The sequence below is a fragment of the Mucor mucedo genome, assembly GCF_025094135.1.
Source record: "Mucor mucedo strain NRRL 3635 chromosome Unknown EV154scaffold_127, whole genome shotgun sequence".
Classification (NCBI taxonomy): Eukaryota; Fungi; Mucoromycota; class Mucoromycetes; order Mucorales; family Mucoraceae; genus Mucor; species Mucor mucedo.
In genome coordinates, this window is record NW_026252411.1 from 20573 (window position 1) to 40172 (window position 19600).

The window sequence follows — 19600 nt, forward strand, 5'->3', positions numbered from 1 at the left end:
CCAAAAAAAAAAAGTATAAAAGGAGGAGCAAATGGCCATCAAATTTGAAGTTCTTTGTACTTCTTTCTCGTTTTCATATCGGATAAATCTTTCGCCTTTTACTAAAGATTTCCGTGGATGCGGGAAACTAAGGAAGATTACCCAAATTTTTTGTCAACCCTTTTTTTTAAATCATTTCCAATTTTCATATTGGTTTGATATTTTAAAATTCTCTCAATTTTTTTTTTCTTTGGAAAAAAAAGAAAGAGGGGGGATCTTTTATTATGAATTAAAATGAAAAAAAAAAAAATTTCTAATTAATTCACGCGTTTTTTAATTGCTCAATTTGTCTTCTCATTGTATCATTCTCTCTTTGTAACAAGAGGTTTTCACGTTGATAAGCCTGTAATTGCAGTTCAAGAGACTCCTACAAAAAAAATGTGTTAAATACATTATTTTAGCACATAACAGATGAGGGCTTTTACAACAAGGTCCTGATGAGCTTTTTCATTCGACTTTGGCACCTCAAACATATTCACTAGGTCATTGAGTAACTGTCTCTGAGAATCGTTTTGCTTCATCAACTCATCAAGTTGGTTATATATAATGGGTATTGACTTGCCTCTTGTAAGTGACGACGTGCTGCCTGAATGCGTTGAATAAGGTGACTCTTGTTGATGTTGCGTCATGAAATCTGCACCATGACACTCTTTTTTTTTAGTCCTTTACCCCCCCTAAATAAATAAATAAAAAGACTTACTGCTGTCCACCACACTTTGTCTTAGGTCACCATGGTTACTGGTGAGTTCAAATCGACCAATCTTTCTTGATTCCGATGCAGCTTCTTCACGAGCCACAGTTCTGGTTTGGCTCGAGTTCTCTCTTGATAGTACAGGCACAGGGTTAGATATATTGGAATTATTACGTGATAAAGGCAGTGCTTGATGCGGTGGTGCGGGTGGTGATTGTTGATTGAATCTAGATTTTCTATCTATGTATTAAAAGAGAGAATGCGCCCCAGTCAGTTCCTGAAAAAAAAAAAAAGCGCCAATATACTCCCCCCCCCCCCTACCCCCTTATATATACTTGCTCATATTATCTTCATGACTAATGGTACGATAGAGTAATTTACCATTGGGTTTCCCCGTTTCCTCTGAAAAGGTGACAGTGGGTGTACGTTCATGAAGACTACCGTGTCTTCCACGATTTAGATTAAACCTTCCCTTTTTATCCTAAAAAAAACAATAAGAAATAATAGAGTGAATACAGACACTTCTTTTTTGCTTTAAAAAAAAAAAAAAAAAAAATATAGGACACACACATTGGCTGCATCAGTATGAGGAAATCCAGGAGGTGCTGAACCTTGATGTTGATGCTTCATAATAAAATCATCACTGAGGGCACGCGTTTTTCTTGTGGGAGGAATAGGAGGAGGAGAATGTTCATTGGGTGTATAAGACCAAGATTCTGAGGCATGATGATGTGAAGAAGGTTTTCGAACCACCACTTGACCAAACGAGATATGTCGTTTAGGGGCTGCAATATGTTCTTCATTGAAATCCCATTCATCGTCTGTGCTCGTATGCGTGATGGTCTTTTGAGGGAATTTCTTCACCGGTCGATTTTCAATAGGTGGAATGTCCGAAATCAAGTTCTTTGCTAACCATTCTGATTTCTTGGCTTGTTTGAAAAATGCATGTTGCAATAGTTTTTCGGACGAAGGTCGTTTGGAAGGATCCTTACACATACAGGTATCAATCATCTCTTTAAATACTCGCGAAAATCGATTGGTGGTGGTTTCGCGTGATAAGGTCGGTGGGTCGTTGTTTAAGGTCATCATCAGTACTTTTAATGGTGGATGTTTTGCAAATGGTGCATGACCCGTTGCTAGTTCAATCGCAGTAATACCAAAACTCCATATATCTGCCTTATAATCATAATCTGCCTGTTCCATTACCTCCGGAGCCATCCAACAGGGCTTAGTATACGGGTTAATATACGCACACACACACTTTATAAGAAAAGGTTTTTTTTTTTTTGTTTACTTACAGTGCCGACAAAGGTCTTACGGACACCTCGTTCGCCCGTTTCCATGAGAGACGAAGAAACGCCAAAATCCGCCAAGAGTACAGATCCATCCTCATCCATTAATAAATTACCTGCCTTGACATCACGATGGATATGTCCATTCTTATGAAGATAGGCTAATCCTTCCAACGCTTGTTTTAAGATGGTCGCAATGCTTATCTCATCTAATCCATCTGGAAAACCAATCTTGATGATATCGAGACAGGAACCCACAGCCATATAAGGTGTGACAATGTAGAGTTTAGATCCATGAACAAATGAACCATACACACGTAATACATGCGGGTGTTTGGATAATGCCATTAAAGAAGTTTCTCTCTAAAAAAAAAAAAAAGTCATATAATTAATTAAAAAGGATAAAAAAAAAGGAGTAAAAAGGGAAAAGGGAGAAGGTGGTGGAGGAGATTGTTACCCTTAATTCGTCAATTTGGTTCCGTTCAAACATATCTAAATCAATGACTTTGATAGCCACTTGTTTATTATGAGGCAAATAAATCGCACTGTACACCATAGCGGATGATCCATACCCTGATTTTTGACTGTTTTTTTAGCATGAAATGCGGAGTTTTTTTTTTTCTAAAAGTGTATGTGTGTGTGTGTGGAAATACCTATAGGTTGCTTTATTTCAAAATCATCCATATTATTTGTTTGCTGCTGCTGTTGTTGTTGTTGTTGTTGCTGCTGTTGCTGTTGCTGTTGTCCGTGTGGGTCATCAAGTGATATATTAATTTTAAGACTATCTACTGTTCTTCTGGAGTCTGTAGGCTGCAGTATAGAGGTAGCAATTGTAGGACTATTTACAAGAATAGGTTTTGGTGAAATAAAACTCTCATTGCTTGCATGGTCCATGCTAAACATGATGGAGAGAAAAAGATAAAAGAAAGAGAAAGAGAAGAAAGGGAAACAAAGAAAGAGGGATTTTATATCTACATAATAATAATAGTAAAAAATAAGGGGTTCAGGCAGACATGTTTCTGAAATATGCTTTTTTTTTTTTTGCCTGCTTTTGCCCAGTAGATCTATTTTTGCATGACGTATTGAATTTTAGAGTTGTCAAATCGAGAGAGATGGCGGAGAAAAATTCCAAAAAAAAAAAAAAAAAAATCGCATTAAAACACACACGGAAGTCGAAAAAAAAAAAAATGTAATTAAAAAAAAAATAAAAATAAAATCCTTCTTCTTCTTTCTATCCCTCGTGTTTTTTTAAAACAGAGAAAAAAAAAAAAGTTTATATTTCGATGCCTCTTTCAAGACAAAAGAATGATCATACAGTGGATACAGGAGAATTACCTCGACATGGTATGTGTCTGAGTTTAGTTTTTTTTTTTTTTTTCTTTTCTTTTTTTTACTGCTTTTTTTTTATTTCATAAAACAATGTGTCTAAAAAGAGCCTTTCTCTTTAGATGGCATTCACCCATTTCAACTTCCCGCACCCAAAGATAAGAAGAGAGGCATATTTCGATTTGGAAGAAAAAAGAGTAAAGATTCATTTTTGACATGGAAAGAAACAAAGAAAGACTGAATGGGACTTTTTTTTTTTTTTTCTTAGGTCGATCTGACATTGCAGCGTCTATTTTCGGTTCTTCAACTCACGTCAATGACGATGGAGTATTTACAGGCGCACGAAAGAAATCCCGAGATGAATCAAGTGTTCATCCCGATATGCTGACAGCAACACTTCAAGAAGAAACTACCGGAGAACGTAAAACCTCTGCCAGTTCAAGTCATTCAAAGGGTAAAGAGAGAGAAAAATCGGAAGGAAATATCTGTTTTGCAGAGGATAAGGTACTTTTTTTTTTTTTTTTTTTTTACATACAAAATTATCGAATGTTGTCGAAGCAAACAAAAAAAACGTGTTGTAATATACATTCATCTGACTGTAAAAGTGTATTTATTAGGGTTTACAACGTAATCATTGTGGTCAATCAAACATAACAAGGGCAAACTAACCTAACCTAAAAAAACAAATTTTTATTTAGTCGATCAGGATTTTGGAACCATGGATGGTATTGTGAACCCAGATTATAGACAGCATAGACATCGCACCTCTGTATCACAGGTACTTTTTTTTTTCTTGCCTACACACACACAAAAAAATATAGCAATTAAAAAAATATCATTCAGAGAGGTGCTCCTACTGATACTGCATCAACAAAACATTGGCCTGCTCCCGATAGTTGGGCAGTGCAACCACCAGATGATATCACTGCTGAAGAATTACAAACACCAGCTCACTCCGCACATAACGATTATTTCCCTGTGGTCGAAAACGAGAATTGGAATGTACCCAGTAGAAACGTAAGCTAATTCTTTCTATCTTTGCGCTCTCTTTCTTTTTTTTTTTTTTTACAGTTTTTTCTTATTGTAATGCTTGTAGTACTGTATTCGTATTTTTCGTCCGGATGGCACCTTTGGCACTTTAATTGTCCCCTTGGAAACAACCACACATGATCTTATTCAACGGCTAGCCGGGAAATTCTTTTTACATGATCTCAGTAAATACAGACTCAGTTTAATTACGCATAACCACGGTAAACCCCCCCCCCCCTTTTTTTTTATTAGTAGCTCTTAAAAACTTGACAACACAGTAATTGACCTTAAACAATTTTTTTTTTTTTTATTTTTTTTTTTATATAGAACGAATACTTCAATTATACGAACACCCAATTCAAATACAAAAGACATTACTTGAACAGATTGGATATACGGAAGAGGATCATATTGAGGATGTAGGTAGAGAGGATAATTCGTACCTGTTTCGATTTCGTTTTGGACCCAACGTCACTCAAACCGTATCTGAAGAGGAAGAATTTGGAGCTTATCGACGTGTGGATCTTCAAAATAAGAATTTGGCTACCATCCCCATTTTTCTCTACAGGTATGCAGCACGTATCACCTCATTGGATCTATCACGTAACCTGATGATGGAGATCCCTGTGGATTTCGTCCAAATGTGTAAAAACATGAAACAATTATGGCTCACCAACAATGATTATAATGGCTTACCTCAGTCGATTCGATTCATTCCTAATTTGGAACACTTAAATGTGTCGGGCAATCATATCCAGGATTTGGAACCTGCACGACTCGATGAATTAGAGACATTACGTACCTTTCGAGCTTACAATAACAAGTTAACCACATTGCCACCTTCCTTTTCAAGCTTCAAACACCTCACCATCCTGTTCATCTCCAACAATTCATTTACGAAATTTCCAGCTGTCATTTGTGAGATTGAAAGTCTGGCCTATCTTGACATTAGTTTCAACAAGATTACTTGTTTCCCCGACGAAATCTGTAACCTGACACAGTTAGTAGGCCTTTTTGCCACAGCCAATCGATTGACAGGACGATTACCACCCAGCTTCTCTAAGCTTGAAAAGTTACAAGAATTAGACCTGCGACAGAACCAGATCACCGATCTCGATGAAATCTATCTCTTGCCTAAACTCGAAGTCATCTCCGTGGATTATAACGCCATCAGTGTAGTCAATTATGGATTCAAGAACTTGAGACAGTTAAAGATGTCCAAGAATCATCTCACTCAATTCACATTGAACCCGTTTCATTTGGTTCATACCGATGGACGACCACGTAACAAGCCCTGTATGTTGACAGATCTAAACCTAGCCAACTGTAAATTATCTTCCTTACCCGACGATCTCTTTGAAAGTGCGGGAGCTTTAGAACATTTGATCCTGGATAATAATACCCTGAGTGCATTACCTAGTAGTATCGGTAGTTTGTTTCGTTTATTACGTCTCTCCGTTCAGGGCAACAATCTCGAAACATTACCCTCTCAAATATCCAAACTCTCCGATCTAAAAATTCTGGATGCTCAAAAGAACAATCTCAAATCATTACCACGTGAAATATGGTTATGTGCTTCTTTACAGACACTCAATTGTTCTTCCAATTTACTCGATACCTTTCCAGAGCCTTTATCCGTACCTGTGCCTACAGCTGAACCTATGTCTAGAATGGATTCGGATACCACGGTCGTGGATTCGCCCGTACCACTGGTCGATAATGACGGTAATATTCCAGCCACGCTCTTATCCAGTGGATTTCATCCACCCCCTAATTTCAACCCTCCTTCGTTCTTTGCCAGTCCTCGTAATCACCCACCACCACTCTCTTTATCCTTACGTAACTTGCTTTTGGGAGACAATCGATTCACGGACGATGTATGGTCTCCGCTTTCCTTATTCCTCGAATTGCGTACACTCAACTTGTGTTTCAATGACCTGTACGAGATCCCACCCGAAGGTTTATGTCATCAACATTTGTACGAACTCTACTTGTCCGGTAATCATCTTGCTTCTTTACCAGCGGACGATATTGAGAAACTCAGTTATTTGCGCGTCTTGGCCGTGAATGGCAACAAACTTCAAACACTACCTGCCGAGATTGGTAAACTACGTAAGCTCCTGGTACTGGATGTGGGTAACAATGTGTTGAAATACAATATCTCAAACTGGCCGTATGACTGGAATTGGAATTGGAACCTGGGACTCAAGTACCTGAATTTATCAGGCAATAAACGGCTCGAGATCAAGAAGGCACACCCAGAGATGCATAACCCTAAAGAAAAAAATCTATCTGATTTTGGAGCATTGATAAGGTTGCGCATGTTGGGATTAATGGATGTGACCATCTTGGGTGTGTCAACACCTGAAGAATTTCATGATCGTCGTGTACGTACTTCTCCCTCTGAAGTCAATAATATGGCGTACGGTGTAGCTGATTGGTTGGGTCCCAGCGACCATCTTTCCACGTGGGATCTGGTCATGCCTCGATTCCGAAACCGAGACGATGAATGTCTCTTTGGTTTATTCGATGGACGCAAACACAGCAAGACAGGGTGTAAATTAACACGCTACTTGAACGACCATTTGACTTATAATTTCACGAACGAACTTGAGAAAAACAAGAACGATGATACCATTGTCTCTGCTTTACGAAGAACTTTTCTTTCACTTGAAAAGGAGTTTGGGTCGTTGAACACAGAAGAAAAGGAAACAGGTGCATCAGCTCTCCTGTGTTACATCTCGGGTACAAAACTCTATGTGGCCAATGTCGGTGATGCTTTAGCGGTACTGTCCAGAAATAACGGGGAAGCGCATGAAATCACCCAAAAACATATCCCCTTAAATCCAAGCGAGATCTCGCGTATTCGTGCAGCAGGAGGTTATGTCTCCAATGCAGGTCTCTTGAACGATGAACTCAATGTCTCACGTAGCTTTGGTTATTATCACTTGATCCCCGTCGTAAACGCCAATCCTTTCATCTCCACTATCACCCTAGCAGAAAATGACGAATTCGTCATCATGGCTTCCAGAGGTCTTTGGGATCGTATCTCCTACCAAACCGCGGTCGATATCGCGCGTACTGAAAAGGAAGATTTAATGATTGCTGCACAAAAATTACGAGATTTCGCCATCACGTATGGAGCCGATGATAATATCATGGTCATGATTATTGCTGTGGGGGATTTGTTTGATAAACGAGATAAACGTTTTCGACGTGGTTTAGCAGGTAATCGATCTGCGGGAGGTAGTGCAGATACCATTATGGATGAAAATCTTGGTATCGCTAAAAACAAGCGTCGTCTCAAAGATGAATTCCCTAGTGATTCTACTTTGGCTAGATTGGATCGTGAAGTACCCCCACCGACCAACCAGGTGGCATTGGTGTTTACAGATATCAAGAGTTCGACCTTGTTATGGGATACACAACCGGAAGATATGCGATCAGCCATCAAGATTCATGATGCGGTGATGCGTCGTACATTGCGAAGTATCGGTGGGTATGAAGTCAAGACGGAAGGGGATGCGTTTATGGTGTGCTTTCAAGATACCATCTCTGCTTTACTTTGGTGCTTTACAGTCCAACTGCAACTCTTAGAGGCAGATTGGCCTGCTGGTATTTTAGAGACTGAAGAAGGAAGAGAAATAGAAAAGGATCATACAACCATCTACCGAGGACTGTCTGTACGTATGGGTATTCATCTAGGCACACCTGTCTATGAGCGCAATCCTATCACGAAACGTATGGATTATTTTGGTCCTGTGGTGAATAAAGCAAGTCGAATCTGTAATGCAGCGGATGGTGGACAGATATGTGTGTCCTCTGATGTGATTGCAGCACTTCGTGAGATGCCTGGTGTATTTGGCGATACGGATGATGATGCCAGTTCAGTGATGACGACGGTTTCGAATAGCCCTCAACAACATTCGATCAGTCGAGATATTCAACAGATCAAACGACTTGGTTTCCATGTAGTGGAATTGGGTGAGAGAAGACTAAAAGGGTTAGAAACCCCCGAAATGCTTTCGCTTGTGTATCCTAAACAGTTGGCAGGACGTATGGAGATGGAAAAGGATGAAGTGATTGCGGCTCCGTCTATTATTTCAACACCGACACCCCACATGGAGCAAGCTCCCAATGCGCCTTCACCCTATTATGATCATGAAGAATCAAGATTACCGGCACGACAGATTGACCCTTCCTTTGTGATCAATCTTAGTAATTTGGCTATCCGACTGGAATCCATTACGACGGGAGCAGTGTTGAACAGAGACACGGAGGGAGGTGATTTGTATACACGTACCAATACACCGTCTGGTCTTGTGAGTATGACAAAATCCCATTCTGGCAACTCCAATTATACAGAAGCCTTTAATCGACGTATCAAGGATCATTCATCTGACGAAGAACTACTCATGTTGATTGAAAATTTCGTGACCCGAATCGAGGTAAAAAAGATTTAAAGTTTTTTTTTGAAAAAAAAATTATGTACATTGAGCTAAACTATATTTATAGAATGCGGCTTCTTCACTTTATTTGCAGAAAATGGGTAACTTTGCAGGTGTGTTAGAGAAATTGGGTGAAGCCATTGAATTAGATCCCATGCATATCTTGCGTGCACTTCAAATGTATTCAGAGGTTGCTGGATTGACATCAAAACCTTCAGGTCTTTAAAAAAAAGCTTTTGTACAATAATAATAAAAAGAAGGTCATCCGAGTTGAATTTTCTCACGACAAATAATGGCCTCTCTTTCTCTCTCTCTCTTTCTTTTATAAAGTTATTTTTTTAACATCAGTGTGATGAAATATTTACATTGATTTGAATGCAGTAATTTTCCTTAAAAAACGAAATATATGAGACGATGAGTAAAAACTCAGACAATTTGCTTTATTTAATCATTTACAGTTATTTATATTTAAACAATTGTTCGTGACACCAATGACAAGAGTCCAATCAAAAAAAATAAAATTCCTTCTCTTTTTTTTTTTATAACTCACCTCGCTTTATAATTCTGTCTCGCTCTCTTTCTCTTTTTCTTTTTTTATCTTTTCCAAAATATACCAACCACGCCAGATGACAAACACGGACAAAGTACAAGAGTCAACTCCCGAGTCATTAACCGTGATGACCGATTCCGAGCAATGTAAACCCACCGACAGCCCTGCTATTCTCACTGCCCTCAACGAAGAAGAGCAACAACAGGACGCGGTAGATGAAATCACGAAGGACAAGTCAGCACAAGATTTATCTCAGGTGATAACTGCCCTTCAAGAAGAGACCCAAGCACCCAGCCAAGTGAACGGGGATTCCCAAGAGGCAGTGGACCTTACTGCTCCAAGTGAACCAGACTCTCCTCGTCCCAAACCATCCTCTCTTTTGTTCGAGAACATCAAAACTTCCATTGATGTACCTGAAGGTCAAAATATGGCAGATTTCGTTACCCCGCCTACGCCTGGTGTTGCCCCTCCTTCCTTTTTGGCTTCTGACAATGAAGAGGAAGAGACAGGAAAGAATTCAGCAGAGATTCCTCAGGTCTCAGAACCTGCTCCTGCTGTGACAACAGATAACGGAGCTGCTATCGATGATACAGATGTGGCTTTTGCCACCGCCGCTGCTGCTGCTGCTTCTGCTGCTGCTGCAAACACAGAAGGTACAGCAGCTGCGCCCGTTCTTCCTTCCAATTCCAACACAATATCTGTATTCAACATTGATTTCGAAAATGTCAGACCCAACTTTTTATCCCCCAGAGCACAAGAAAAATACGGTATGTATAAATAAAAAAGAGGGACATACACACAGGGACAAGGAAGAAAAAAAAAATATATTGAAACATGTTTTTCGTAATAGATGAAGATATGAAGGCTGGTATGGATCATTTCTTTAACAACAAGTTTTCTCAAGCCAAAACCATATTTGAGAAAAGAGCCAAAGAGTAAAAATACAGAGAGAGAGAGAGAGAGAGAGAGAGTGACGAAAGAAAAGACATACGAATGGATAAATTAACCTGTTTTTCTCTTGCATTAGTGATCCATTGTATTCATTAGGACTTTCATCCATGTCATTTATTAAAGGTAAGTTCATAGACTGGATATCAGCACGTTTTTTTAAATAAAAAGTCAATCTAAACTTCTTTTTTTTTTTTTTTTTTCCTGTAGCAATTACCGTAAGTCCACACTCACACATCCTCTCCAGCAATCTTATTGTTTTGACACTTTTTTGATCTTGTAGTCTTATAACCCCAAGGATGTCGAGGGAGCATTATCTCAATTAACAGAAACTTATTTATTCGCCAATGCACAAGTGGATATTGCCGCCGCTAATAAACCTATCGGAGATGCTATTTCGCATTATTTCACCAACCTGATTGGATCCAACTCAACACATCTCCCTACCAAAACTCGACCTTTAACCAAATATGAACGTCAAGAACAAACTTTTTTCCCCAATGGTAGTCTTCGTGCCCATGTGATTAAAGCTGAATGTGGCTTACTCATGGCCATCATCTATCTCTCCATGGAAACCATGGTGGGATATCTCAAGGCTGGATTAAATCTTCGTCGAGGTAAAAAAAAAAAAAAAAAAATTACATGTAAAAAAAAAAAGGATGAGCTCCCCCCCATAGGCTAACTATCACCCCTACACGTAAACAGCATACAACAGTTACAGTCTTGTTTGGCAGGAATATAAACGTATGGGTCAAGATTTTAATAAATACATGGATAGAGATACGATTTCTGCAATTCAATTTGGTATTGGTTCCGTTCATCTCTTGCTTTCTTCTTTACCCCCCAAGATTCTAAAGATTGTATCCGCATTTGGTTGGTCCGCTGATAAACATCTTGGTTTTGCCTTGTTGAAATTATGTTTGGAAGGCAAACGTATCCGATCTCCTCTCGCCTCTTTAATGTAAGTCTTCCCCCCCTTCTTGATTACAAGTGAGAAAAATACTCAACCAACAATATACCAAAATAGGTTGTTATCTTATTATGTCACACTTGCTTCATATGCACCTCAAGTCCTCACGCGTGAATTAATTCAGCCCGCCATCGAATGTTTATTAGACGCACAACAGACCTATCCTAACTCAGCCTTCTTTTTATACTTTGCAGGCCGTGTATCTCGATTAGCACGCAACTTGCCACTTTCCACACAATCTTTTGTCTATACCTTTGAAGTCAGTCAAGGTGATTGGGCAGAAACTACGATTGGCAACCTCGCCACCTTTGAAATCGCCTTCAATTCAGCCATGGGACTGGACTGGACTAGTGCCGCTGTCCGTGCGCTTGAATTACAAACCAAGTACAACTCACCCGCCTTCCTCAAATACTTTTACGGTGCCTGTATGGAAATGATGGGTAATCGAACCGAAGCCATTTTATCGTTTGCAGAAGCACCTGGATTGGTGGACCGTAAACGTAACTCTCAACCCGAATTGTTTGTAGCCAACCGTGTCGCCTTTTTCGAAATCAGTGGCTATCAAGATTTGGACTTTAGTTTGCCCGCATTGGAAATCTTGTTCACTTGGAACGCTTTCCCCTGTATGGCACCGGAAGCCCTGGAGAAATGTCTCGAGTTGATCGAACATACTTTGGAATTGATCTATGAACGTGAAAAGTTAGAGTATGATATTCGTACCGTTGAGTTGGTCCCTGTGACAGCTACACCGGATTACTATGATCAACGCGGTACACTTTTATTAATGAAGGCGTCCATCTATAATGCTCTTAATCGATACACCGAAGGTATTGTGCATATCAACTGGATCATTGATAACAAGGAAAAGTTCAAGCATTCCAATTGGATTGTTCCTTTTGCTTATTGGGAATCCGGTAATATCTGTTGGGGAACAGAGGAGTTCAAGAGAGCAAGAGCTCTTTGGGAATCCACCTTGACTTATTCTGGCTTTGATTTCGAATACAGACTGGCTACCGTAAGTTTTTTTTTTTTTTTTTTGTATGTTTTGTATGTTAGATGACTTAATTTTTTTTTCTTCTTATAGCGTTTGAACTTGGCGATTCAACATGCGATTGATTTAGGTGTCCCTGAAACAGTAGTGCCTAAAGTAGATAAGGGAAAAACTACACATGGCCGCAAGAGAATGTCTATCGTTCCTTCAAAATCCACAGGAAGTATCATTACTTCATAAAACTCTTTTCATTGTAATTTCTACTTTTATCACCTTTTTAATAATATTTACCACACACATATACGTCTTTTTTCAATAAAAGTTATAATCTTTTTCTTTTTATGGATCAATTTTATCATTTTTTTTTAATCCGCAATATTTGCTTGCTTTTGGGATATTCGCACTCTGGTTCTATCTCTTAGGACGAGCCTGTTTTTTTTTACGTATGATTGTAGTGATTGCAGCTAGAACCAGGAAGAGATTCTAGATACCACCTCCAATGAACAGAATAAACTTTCCCATCAATAATCACATTATATAATAATCATAAGATTCGTAAACAAAAAAATAAGATAAATAATCGTAGCAGGGCATGGCGAGTGTTTCTTACTTTCTTCTTGGGGGTAAAATAGATCTTAGTTTTGACTCGCTGTTTTTTCTTTTTATCATTTTATTCCATTTCCCAAAACCCTATTTTACAGCAATGATTACGCCTGTTTTCTAGTATGTGAAGGTTCAAACATATGGATGATGAAATAAATAATTAAATCATCCTGACATAAGCCAACTCTTGTTTATCAGTTTATAAATAAACTCGTTCAAGCGGTTTTTTTTTTTGATTAAATAAGCAATTAAATCATCCTGACGTATAACAGCGCTTTTTTCATCAATCTACAAATAAAACCCATTAAAATACTTTTCCTTCCCCTCCTTCTTCTCTTCTTCTCTTCATTTTTTTTTTCATGTATATACTGTATAACACTATCTTTTTTAAAGGAAAGTTATAAATATTGTGAACAGGTTAGTTAATAAAAACTTTTGTTTTTTTTATAAAAACGCTAAAAACAACATTTTTTTTTTAAAGATATACTCCCATTTTTTGTTATCACGGCTACGTTTAGTCTTCACAATATAACCAGGACATCCCCGTTACCAGTTGTAAGCATCTGGGAAGAAAATCGAGTGGGTTGTCGTTCGCACAAGGCCAAAAGAACAAAAACAAAGGACCGCGTTTGTTCACTTTTAATGAAAATACAAAGTTCGATTGTATTATACGTAATCAACGCAAGCTAATGACTTGCGCCTACTAAGAATTCCTCGTTGAAGAGCAATAATCACAATGCTCTATCCCCAGCACGATCAAATTACAAGAGTTTAACCAGTGACCTTTCGGCCAAGGTTATAAACTCGCTGATTTCATCAGTATAGCGCGCGTACGGCCCAGAACGTCTAAGGGCATCACATTAACAAAAAAGAGGAAGCTACTTGCAGCATTTACGGTCTTCCCGTTAATCAAGAAAATAAGGACATTTAGCAAATAAAAGATCTAGAATGGACCGGGCTAGTACCTGTTTATTTTTTCCTCTGGAGATCCAACTTTGCCTTTTGCTATCTCAAAAAGAAAACAATTATTGGAGCCATGGAGGTACTGTGAGTACCACTCACTGAGTCAAGAGCAGAAAAAAAGCCGCCAAGATCCTAAAGAAGACAGTAGCCAAAGCTGATACGAATTTACGGTGCCTTGCTCAAAAAAGGTCGGTTGCTGAGCTGCTTCACTTGCTCATCCCTCCCAGGCCCATTCCCCAAATAACCGCAACGCTTTTGTGAACAAGGAGGCACTGGAGGATTTGTTCTTTGCCAACAGCAGATATACTCCAGCTTGAAAGCACGATCACTGTTCTGCAGCTGGGAAAGTATTGTGCTTTTATTGTACAAGACCAATACTATGATACAAAATGCATGAAGCGCGTCTTTTTACACGCTGCCAGTTTACATACCATAACACTTGACGACCGTGAAAAGTGTACGTTTGATTTTGCATTATTTCTACTTCGGTCTGCCAATATGAACAAGAAGGTTACCTTCATTATATCTGAAAGATTTGAACAGAAATTTAAGTGCATTGTGGAAGAAGATGAAATGGATCACGTCGCTATAAAGATCAGTGGAGATGAGCAGCTTATTGGTATCGCCAAAATTGTCACTCCAGAAGCAGTTAGCACACAAGTTGAACGTGCAAAAAACATCTTGAAACGCAATTATTATCTTGCCAGCAAAGAAACCATAGTCATGAAGGATAACCTTAGCTACATGATTGCTTCTCCTATCAACCGATTCTTCAACTCCAGAGAATATCGCGTCCGAAAAAACGACTTTGGCGACGATTTGTTAATGAAGAAGACAGACCTGAATGCAGTGCGGGTCTCTTAGGGACAGCCAAAGTGCACGTAGCCATGGCCTAGGATCGGGTACCTTTTGGCTGTCCCTAAGAGTTAGATAATAATCTCATGTTTTTAAGAGAGCATGTAAACACCACTTGAGATATACCATATGCAATACTCTCTTTGATATACTACCTTCAGGATTGTATCAGGCATTCACAGGTCAATGGGTATCCGATAGGTGGAAGAGAAATCATTTAGGACAAATAAATCATTATTTTTTAGGTTCTTTAATTCAATACCACCCCTACATTTTTCAAGGGACAGCCACTACAGCACGTGATCTCTTAGGGACGGCCAAAAGGTACCCGATCTTAGGCCATGGCTATGTGCACTTTGACTGTCCCTAAGAAAAGCGATAAAAAAAAAGCCTACAAGCAATATTAATCTTATTCTTCCTGTTTTTTTTTTATCTTTTATTTTTCTGTGTCAAACAACCCGTTTTTCCACACAGTGGAAGCCCCCTAGGGAACGGCGTATTGCAAGGCGTGATGTTATGGTGGCAAGAGTGTGTTTGATGGCAAGTCCAGAATTTCTCTCGAGACTATGGAATACATGAAATAAGTTTTTCTGGTAACTATGGATGACAGAAAAAAAGGACCCAAAAGCAGATGTGTGGGACATTGACCACCCATTCCACGTCAAGAATTGTTAATGAGTCACAACCGCAGACTCGGTCGCGTAAACTCGCAACATGTTGCGTAATTCCACGACATGTTGCGGGTTTATACCACTTGTTGCGGGTTTTTACCACATAGTCCGCCACTGTGAGTACGGACCTCAGCTTGTCGAATCAGTTATTATATTGGTTTTTATGACTAGATTTTCCTGTTTCATTCACAACAACCACCAGATCGATGATTGTGCCGACCTGTCAAAGGTAGGACACCAAGAAAAGGCCGTGGCTCTTATCAGAAGAAAGACAAGACTTGGAAAAGACTACTTTGAACTGACATACAGGTTTGGTTATGTTGAATTATTCGCAACAAGTGGATTCTTTGGCTCAGTAGATGGTACGTTTTTCTCCCCTTTCCTTGGGTCGTCAGTCCAAGAGCTTCCAGCCACTATTACGATAAGCTTTCGAACCGTCTCAACCAACGTAATTTTTATTGCCATCGAACAAAAAGAATACGTTTGCAAGAGGATAATGAACCAATACTATAAGCTACATGCAAAAAACAACTGGGGATTCTACAGCAAGAGAGATGAGGATAATAGTTTCTCGCCAGCGAACCCAATATCATTGGAAAGTCGGCATATCATGCATTCAGCTGCATCGCTTGTAACCAAGTCCTTTGCATACCAAGAAATTCAGCAAGAAGAGATGAACGTGCTGCTACTGAAAGTGCTAGCTCAAGACGACTCATCTCTTAATTCTGTCAGTATGCTCATTAAGAAATATCTTGTCTTTCTAAACCAGCATCGAAACTCTTCTTTTTCTTTATCTCTACCCAAAGAAACCAAAAAGGAGCTGATTGAAATTTATAATAACTCACTTGCTAGTGCCTTAAAATCCTCCAACATCAAGCACATCAATTTAACCAAAAAACGATACGTAGCAAAAAAAAAACATTCATTTGTTTGACTTTTTTTTTTTTTAGTGCGATAAGCCTTTCAATATGTAAATAAAAATCAATCCTTAAAATGTTAAGTACTTGTTTATTATCATCGTCGCTATTTTTCATATTGCATTGCTATAAGTATCATTGTAACTGCGAATCTACAGTTTTTCAAACCGTTTTTCTTTAGGACCTGGTCTGTGCATACGGAACCATGAATAACATTTGAGATATTGTAGGCCAACCCTTTGAATTTTTTTTTTCTTACTCGCCCTTTTATTTAAAAAAAAAAAAAAAAAAAAAAAAAAAAACGCCCTTTGACGTTGCTTTTACTGTACACAAATTTTATTTAGATAGGGGTATATTTACAGTTTATACATTACTCTCTTGCCATTTGTAAGTGAAATTTAGGAATTTTCCCTTTAATTATACGCATGATAGCCTTCATGGTTTCTTCCATATTTCCTTTTTGATTGACTTGAAATTCAAACGATTCAGTCTCAGGGTCTGAAGATCCTGGTGAAGTGGTGTTCATCACAGATATCAATTTTATCTTTAATTTACTTGATGGAAAAGTACCTGGCTCCATATTAACTAATTACACAAAGCAAAAAGAAGAGTGAGAATATGTAGTAAAATCAAATGTTACTAGACCTACAACTAATGATGAGGGGCGCTTGTGGTTTAGGTAATGAGACACCCGTCCCTAGATTCTCAATGGAGATGGATTTAAATTCTTTAAATTCTGCCCATTCATCACATAACACGGGCAATTTGATGGTCATGTACAGTGAGAAATAGGCATAGTCTTTGGAATCGTAGACCATGATTTGACTAAATCCTTTTCCGTTAACTCTTGACTCATCCCCAATTTGTTTTGTAATTACTACTTACTCTCGGTATTTGGTTAACCAGGCTGTCATAAACACCTTTCTAAAATCATCCTGCCTTTCCTTTACACTGCCTAAATCGAAAAGTTTGGTTTGATGATGGTGATTCTGTAGTGGTCTACGTTGTTTTTGAGGGGATGGTATGGATGAAACAGGCAAGACATCTTCATTCTTATCTGAGGGAAATGAAAAAATATCTGCAGCCGGTGCAGGTTTTTTCTTACTGCGAAAGGAAGCTAAATTCGCCTGGATAGAACCAAAGGATGCTTTTTTCGGTGTGGGAGGTTTCTTTAGTTCCTTAAAATAGCTGCTCGTATGAATATCTAAATCATCATCGTCATCAGAAAACAAACTGTCCTTATAATCGTCCTTGAACTTTGACTTGTAGTCCTTCTTTTCCTCAATTTTGTAATCGTCCTTGTACTTGACCTTGTAATCATCGTTAAGTATGATGCTGTCATCCTCTTCAAAGTCCATGATGTCATGGATTTTTTGGGTCTCCTTGTAGTCATCTTTATACTTGATTTTGTAATCCTCCTTGTCGATATCCTTATAATCTTCTTTATACTTGATTTTGTAATCCTCCTTGCTAGTATCTTTGTAATCATCCTTATACTTGGTTCTGTAATCCTCGCTTTTGGGATTTTTCGTGTACTCCAAATCAAAATCATCCAAGTCATCGTCAATCTTTACCTTTTCACTAGCAAATTTCTTGGCTTTGGGCAAACTTATTTCCTCTTCTTCATCTTCCTCGTCCAATAGTACTCGTTTTTTACCCTTCCTATCCTCGAAAAAGGATAATTTAGGTTGCATTGCACTGACAGCTGGCTAGATAATAAGAATGAGTTTTTTTTTTTTTTTTGCTTTCTTAAAAAAGACGACTTCTAACAGAATAAAAAAAAAAAAAAAAGAACCTTCTTGATCAATAGTTTCAACATGCTTTCAAACCATGTGTACAAGCAATCCTCCTTGTCAAGATTCCAGTCGTCGTGAGGAAGTAATTTCGAAATATCTTGAATGTCGGGCAAGGTATGAAACACAATGTCGGGAGGAAAATGAAGGAAATTGGTGTCAAATAAGATTTGGCCTACAAGTATGTAAAAAAAGTGTGGTTTTAGTCTGTATGGTCTCAATGGGATCTTTAATTTAATTTTTCCTGCGCACATTGAACACTTGAGTCGACACTAAGTCGAATAGTAATATTAAACCGATCATGAATGACAGGCTTTATTAACCCGAAACCATAATGCGAAGAGCGAGTACTGTTTAGCGTAATTTCATTTAATGTGGTCAATTTCTTGACAGCCTTGTCCAATTTCTTATTCAATGCGTCCACCATTCGTATATGGATTTTTTATGGAGAGAGATAGAGAAAGAGATAGAAAAGAGAGAGAGATTTTATTTTTAAACAGGCGCTCCATTATTATTTACCAAGACCCGTCTCTAACAACATGACAGTAAACATGCCGACAAATAAAAACAAGATGCAAAAGGAAGCCCATGTAATGACGCCTCGACTTGCGGGAAAGTTCCCATGCTGTAAAGCCCATTGGGCATGGAAGTATCGAACATTGCCAAAGTATAAGAATAAGATACTAGAGAACACAAATATGAGACCTAAAGCTCGACCAATGCGTTTATGATGTGCTGTAGATACATGATATACTTGAATAATGCCTTTAAATATGTGTAACAAAAAAAAAAAAAGGGTAAATATCTATGCATGTGTATCTTCATCATTGGGGATTATCTTTTCATTGTACCTATACCGAGCGTGATTAATGAAAGTGATGTTCTGAACCATGCAAGATATGTCCGTTCATTCGCTAATAATAATAATAATAATAATAGTAATAATAATAGCATTAGATATATGTACCAACATGTAAAAAACGTTTGGTTCCATACCCAAGTGATCTCTTGCGGTATTTCCTTTATTTTCCAGAACGACAGCGGGTGAGTATTTGGAATAGATATCATCAAGGTATAATAAGAAGGAAGAATAAAATAGTTTATCGTCCTCTTCTTCAGTGTCATTATCCACCAATGTTCGTTCATCATGTTGTTGCTGACGCTGTAAGAATAGAATAGCATTTCTATCCTTGATCTGTTTCGTATCTTTAAAAGAGATGTGGGTTCGGTATCCACCACTGTCATAGCTGTTACTACGATAATGTTGCTGTCCAGTCATGATGAGTATATATGAAGAAAAAAAAAAAAAAGAATGAAAAGGGAATTATATTGTTTTCTGTGTAGTTTCTCCTATTATCATGATATCGGCTTCAGATGCCTCATCACCCCTTATTATCAATCCCTTTTACATTAAACTTTATAAGGTCATTTTCTGCAAGATCTCGTCTCCGGTGCTTGCTCCCCCCCCCCTTTAGCATTGTTGGGGTGTAAGAGGGGACTGTAAATGTTTTTCT

General features: G+C 38.4%; 7 protein-coding genes across 7 annotated transcripts; 4 read left to right on the forward strand and 3 right to left on the reverse strand.

Moving 5' to 3' along the window:
- Positions 1-66: 66 nt before the first annotated feature.
- EV154DRAFT_524000 (kinase-like domain-containing protein) lies at positions 67-3169 on the reverse strand. Its single transcript, XM_051603165.1, has 8 exons — positions 2676-3169; positions 2480-2595; positions 2029-2385; positions 1301-1957; positions 1070-1211; positions 740-970; positions 465-673; positions 67-406 (listed from the first exon to the last, which is right to left on the reverse strand). The coding sequence occupies exons 1-8, from the start codon at positions 2923-2925 to the stop codon at positions 302-304; spliced, it is 2067 nt and encodes a 688-aa protein (XP_051452960.1). The 5' UTR covers positions 2926-3169; the 3' UTR covers positions 67-301.
- On the forward strand, positions 3144-9162 carry EV154DRAFT_45964 (uncharacterized protein). Its single transcript, XM_051597491.1, has 9 exons — positions 3144-3366; positions 3471-3545; positions 3617-3852; positions 3966-3975; positions 4047-4126; positions 4192-4365; positions 4445-4598; positions 4705-8825; positions 8893-9162. Exons 1-9 carry the CDS (start codon positions 3306-3308, stop codon positions 9049-9051), a joined length of 5070 nt encoding a protein of 1689 aa, XP_051452961.1. The 5' UTR covers positions 3144-3305; the 3' UTR covers positions 9052-9162.
- A 222-nt stretch (positions 9163-9384) lies between these two features.
- On the forward strand, positions 9385-12634 carry EV154DRAFT_524006 (uncharacterized protein). The gene is made up of 8 exons (XM_051603166.1): positions 9385-10142; positions 10226-10310; positions 10403-10449; positions 10534-10541; positions 10607-10940; positions 11029-11284; positions 11351-12308; positions 12378-12634. Exons 1-8 carry the CDS (start codon positions 9452-9454, stop codon positions 12522-12524), a joined length of 2526 nt encoding a protein of 841 aa, XP_051452962.1. The 5' UTR covers positions 9385-9451; the 3' UTR covers positions 12525-12634.
- Positions 12635-14097: 1463 nt separating this feature from the next.
- EV154DRAFT_46062 (uncharacterized protein) lies at positions 14098-14797 on the forward strand. Its single transcript, XM_051597522.1, has one exon. It carries the CDS (start codon positions 14244-14246, stop codon positions 14712-14714), a length of 471 nt encoding a protein of 156 aa, XP_051452963.1. The 5' UTR covers positions 14098-14243; the 3' UTR covers positions 14715-14797.
- Positions 14798-15126: 329 nt separating this feature from the next.
- On the forward strand, positions 15127-16376 carry EV154DRAFT_524010 (uncharacterized protein). Its single transcript, XM_051603167.1, has one exon. The coding sequence runs from the start codon at positions 15420-15422 to the stop codon at positions 16308-16310; it is 891 nt and encodes a 296-aa protein (XP_051452964.1). The 5' UTR covers positions 15127-15419; the 3' UTR covers positions 16311-16376.
- Positions 16377-16607: 231 nt separating this feature from the next.
- Positions 16608-18253, reverse strand: EV154DRAFT_46073 (uncharacterized protein). The gene is made up of 3 exons (XM_051597524.1): positions 17179-18253; positions 16943-17118; positions 16608-16878 (listed from the first exon to the last, which is right to left on the reverse strand). Exons 1-3 carry the CDS (start codon positions 17985-17987, stop codon positions 16664-16666), a joined length of 1200 nt encoding a protein of 399 aa, XP_051452965.1. The 5' UTR covers positions 17988-18253; the 3' UTR covers positions 16608-16663.
- A 299-nt stretch (positions 18254-18552) lies between these two features.
- On the reverse strand, positions 18553-19562 carry EV154DRAFT_450769 (uncharacterized protein). Its single transcript, XM_051597220.1, has 3 exons — positions 19083-19562; positions 18938-19000; positions 18553-18851 (listed from the first exon to the last, which is right to left on the reverse strand). Exons 1-3 carry the CDS (start codon positions 19363-19365, stop codon positions 18598-18600), a joined length of 600 nt encoding a protein of 199 aa, XP_051452966.1. The 5' UTR covers positions 19366-19562; the 3' UTR covers positions 18553-18597.
- Between the last annotated feature and the right edge of the window lie 38 nt (positions 19563-19600).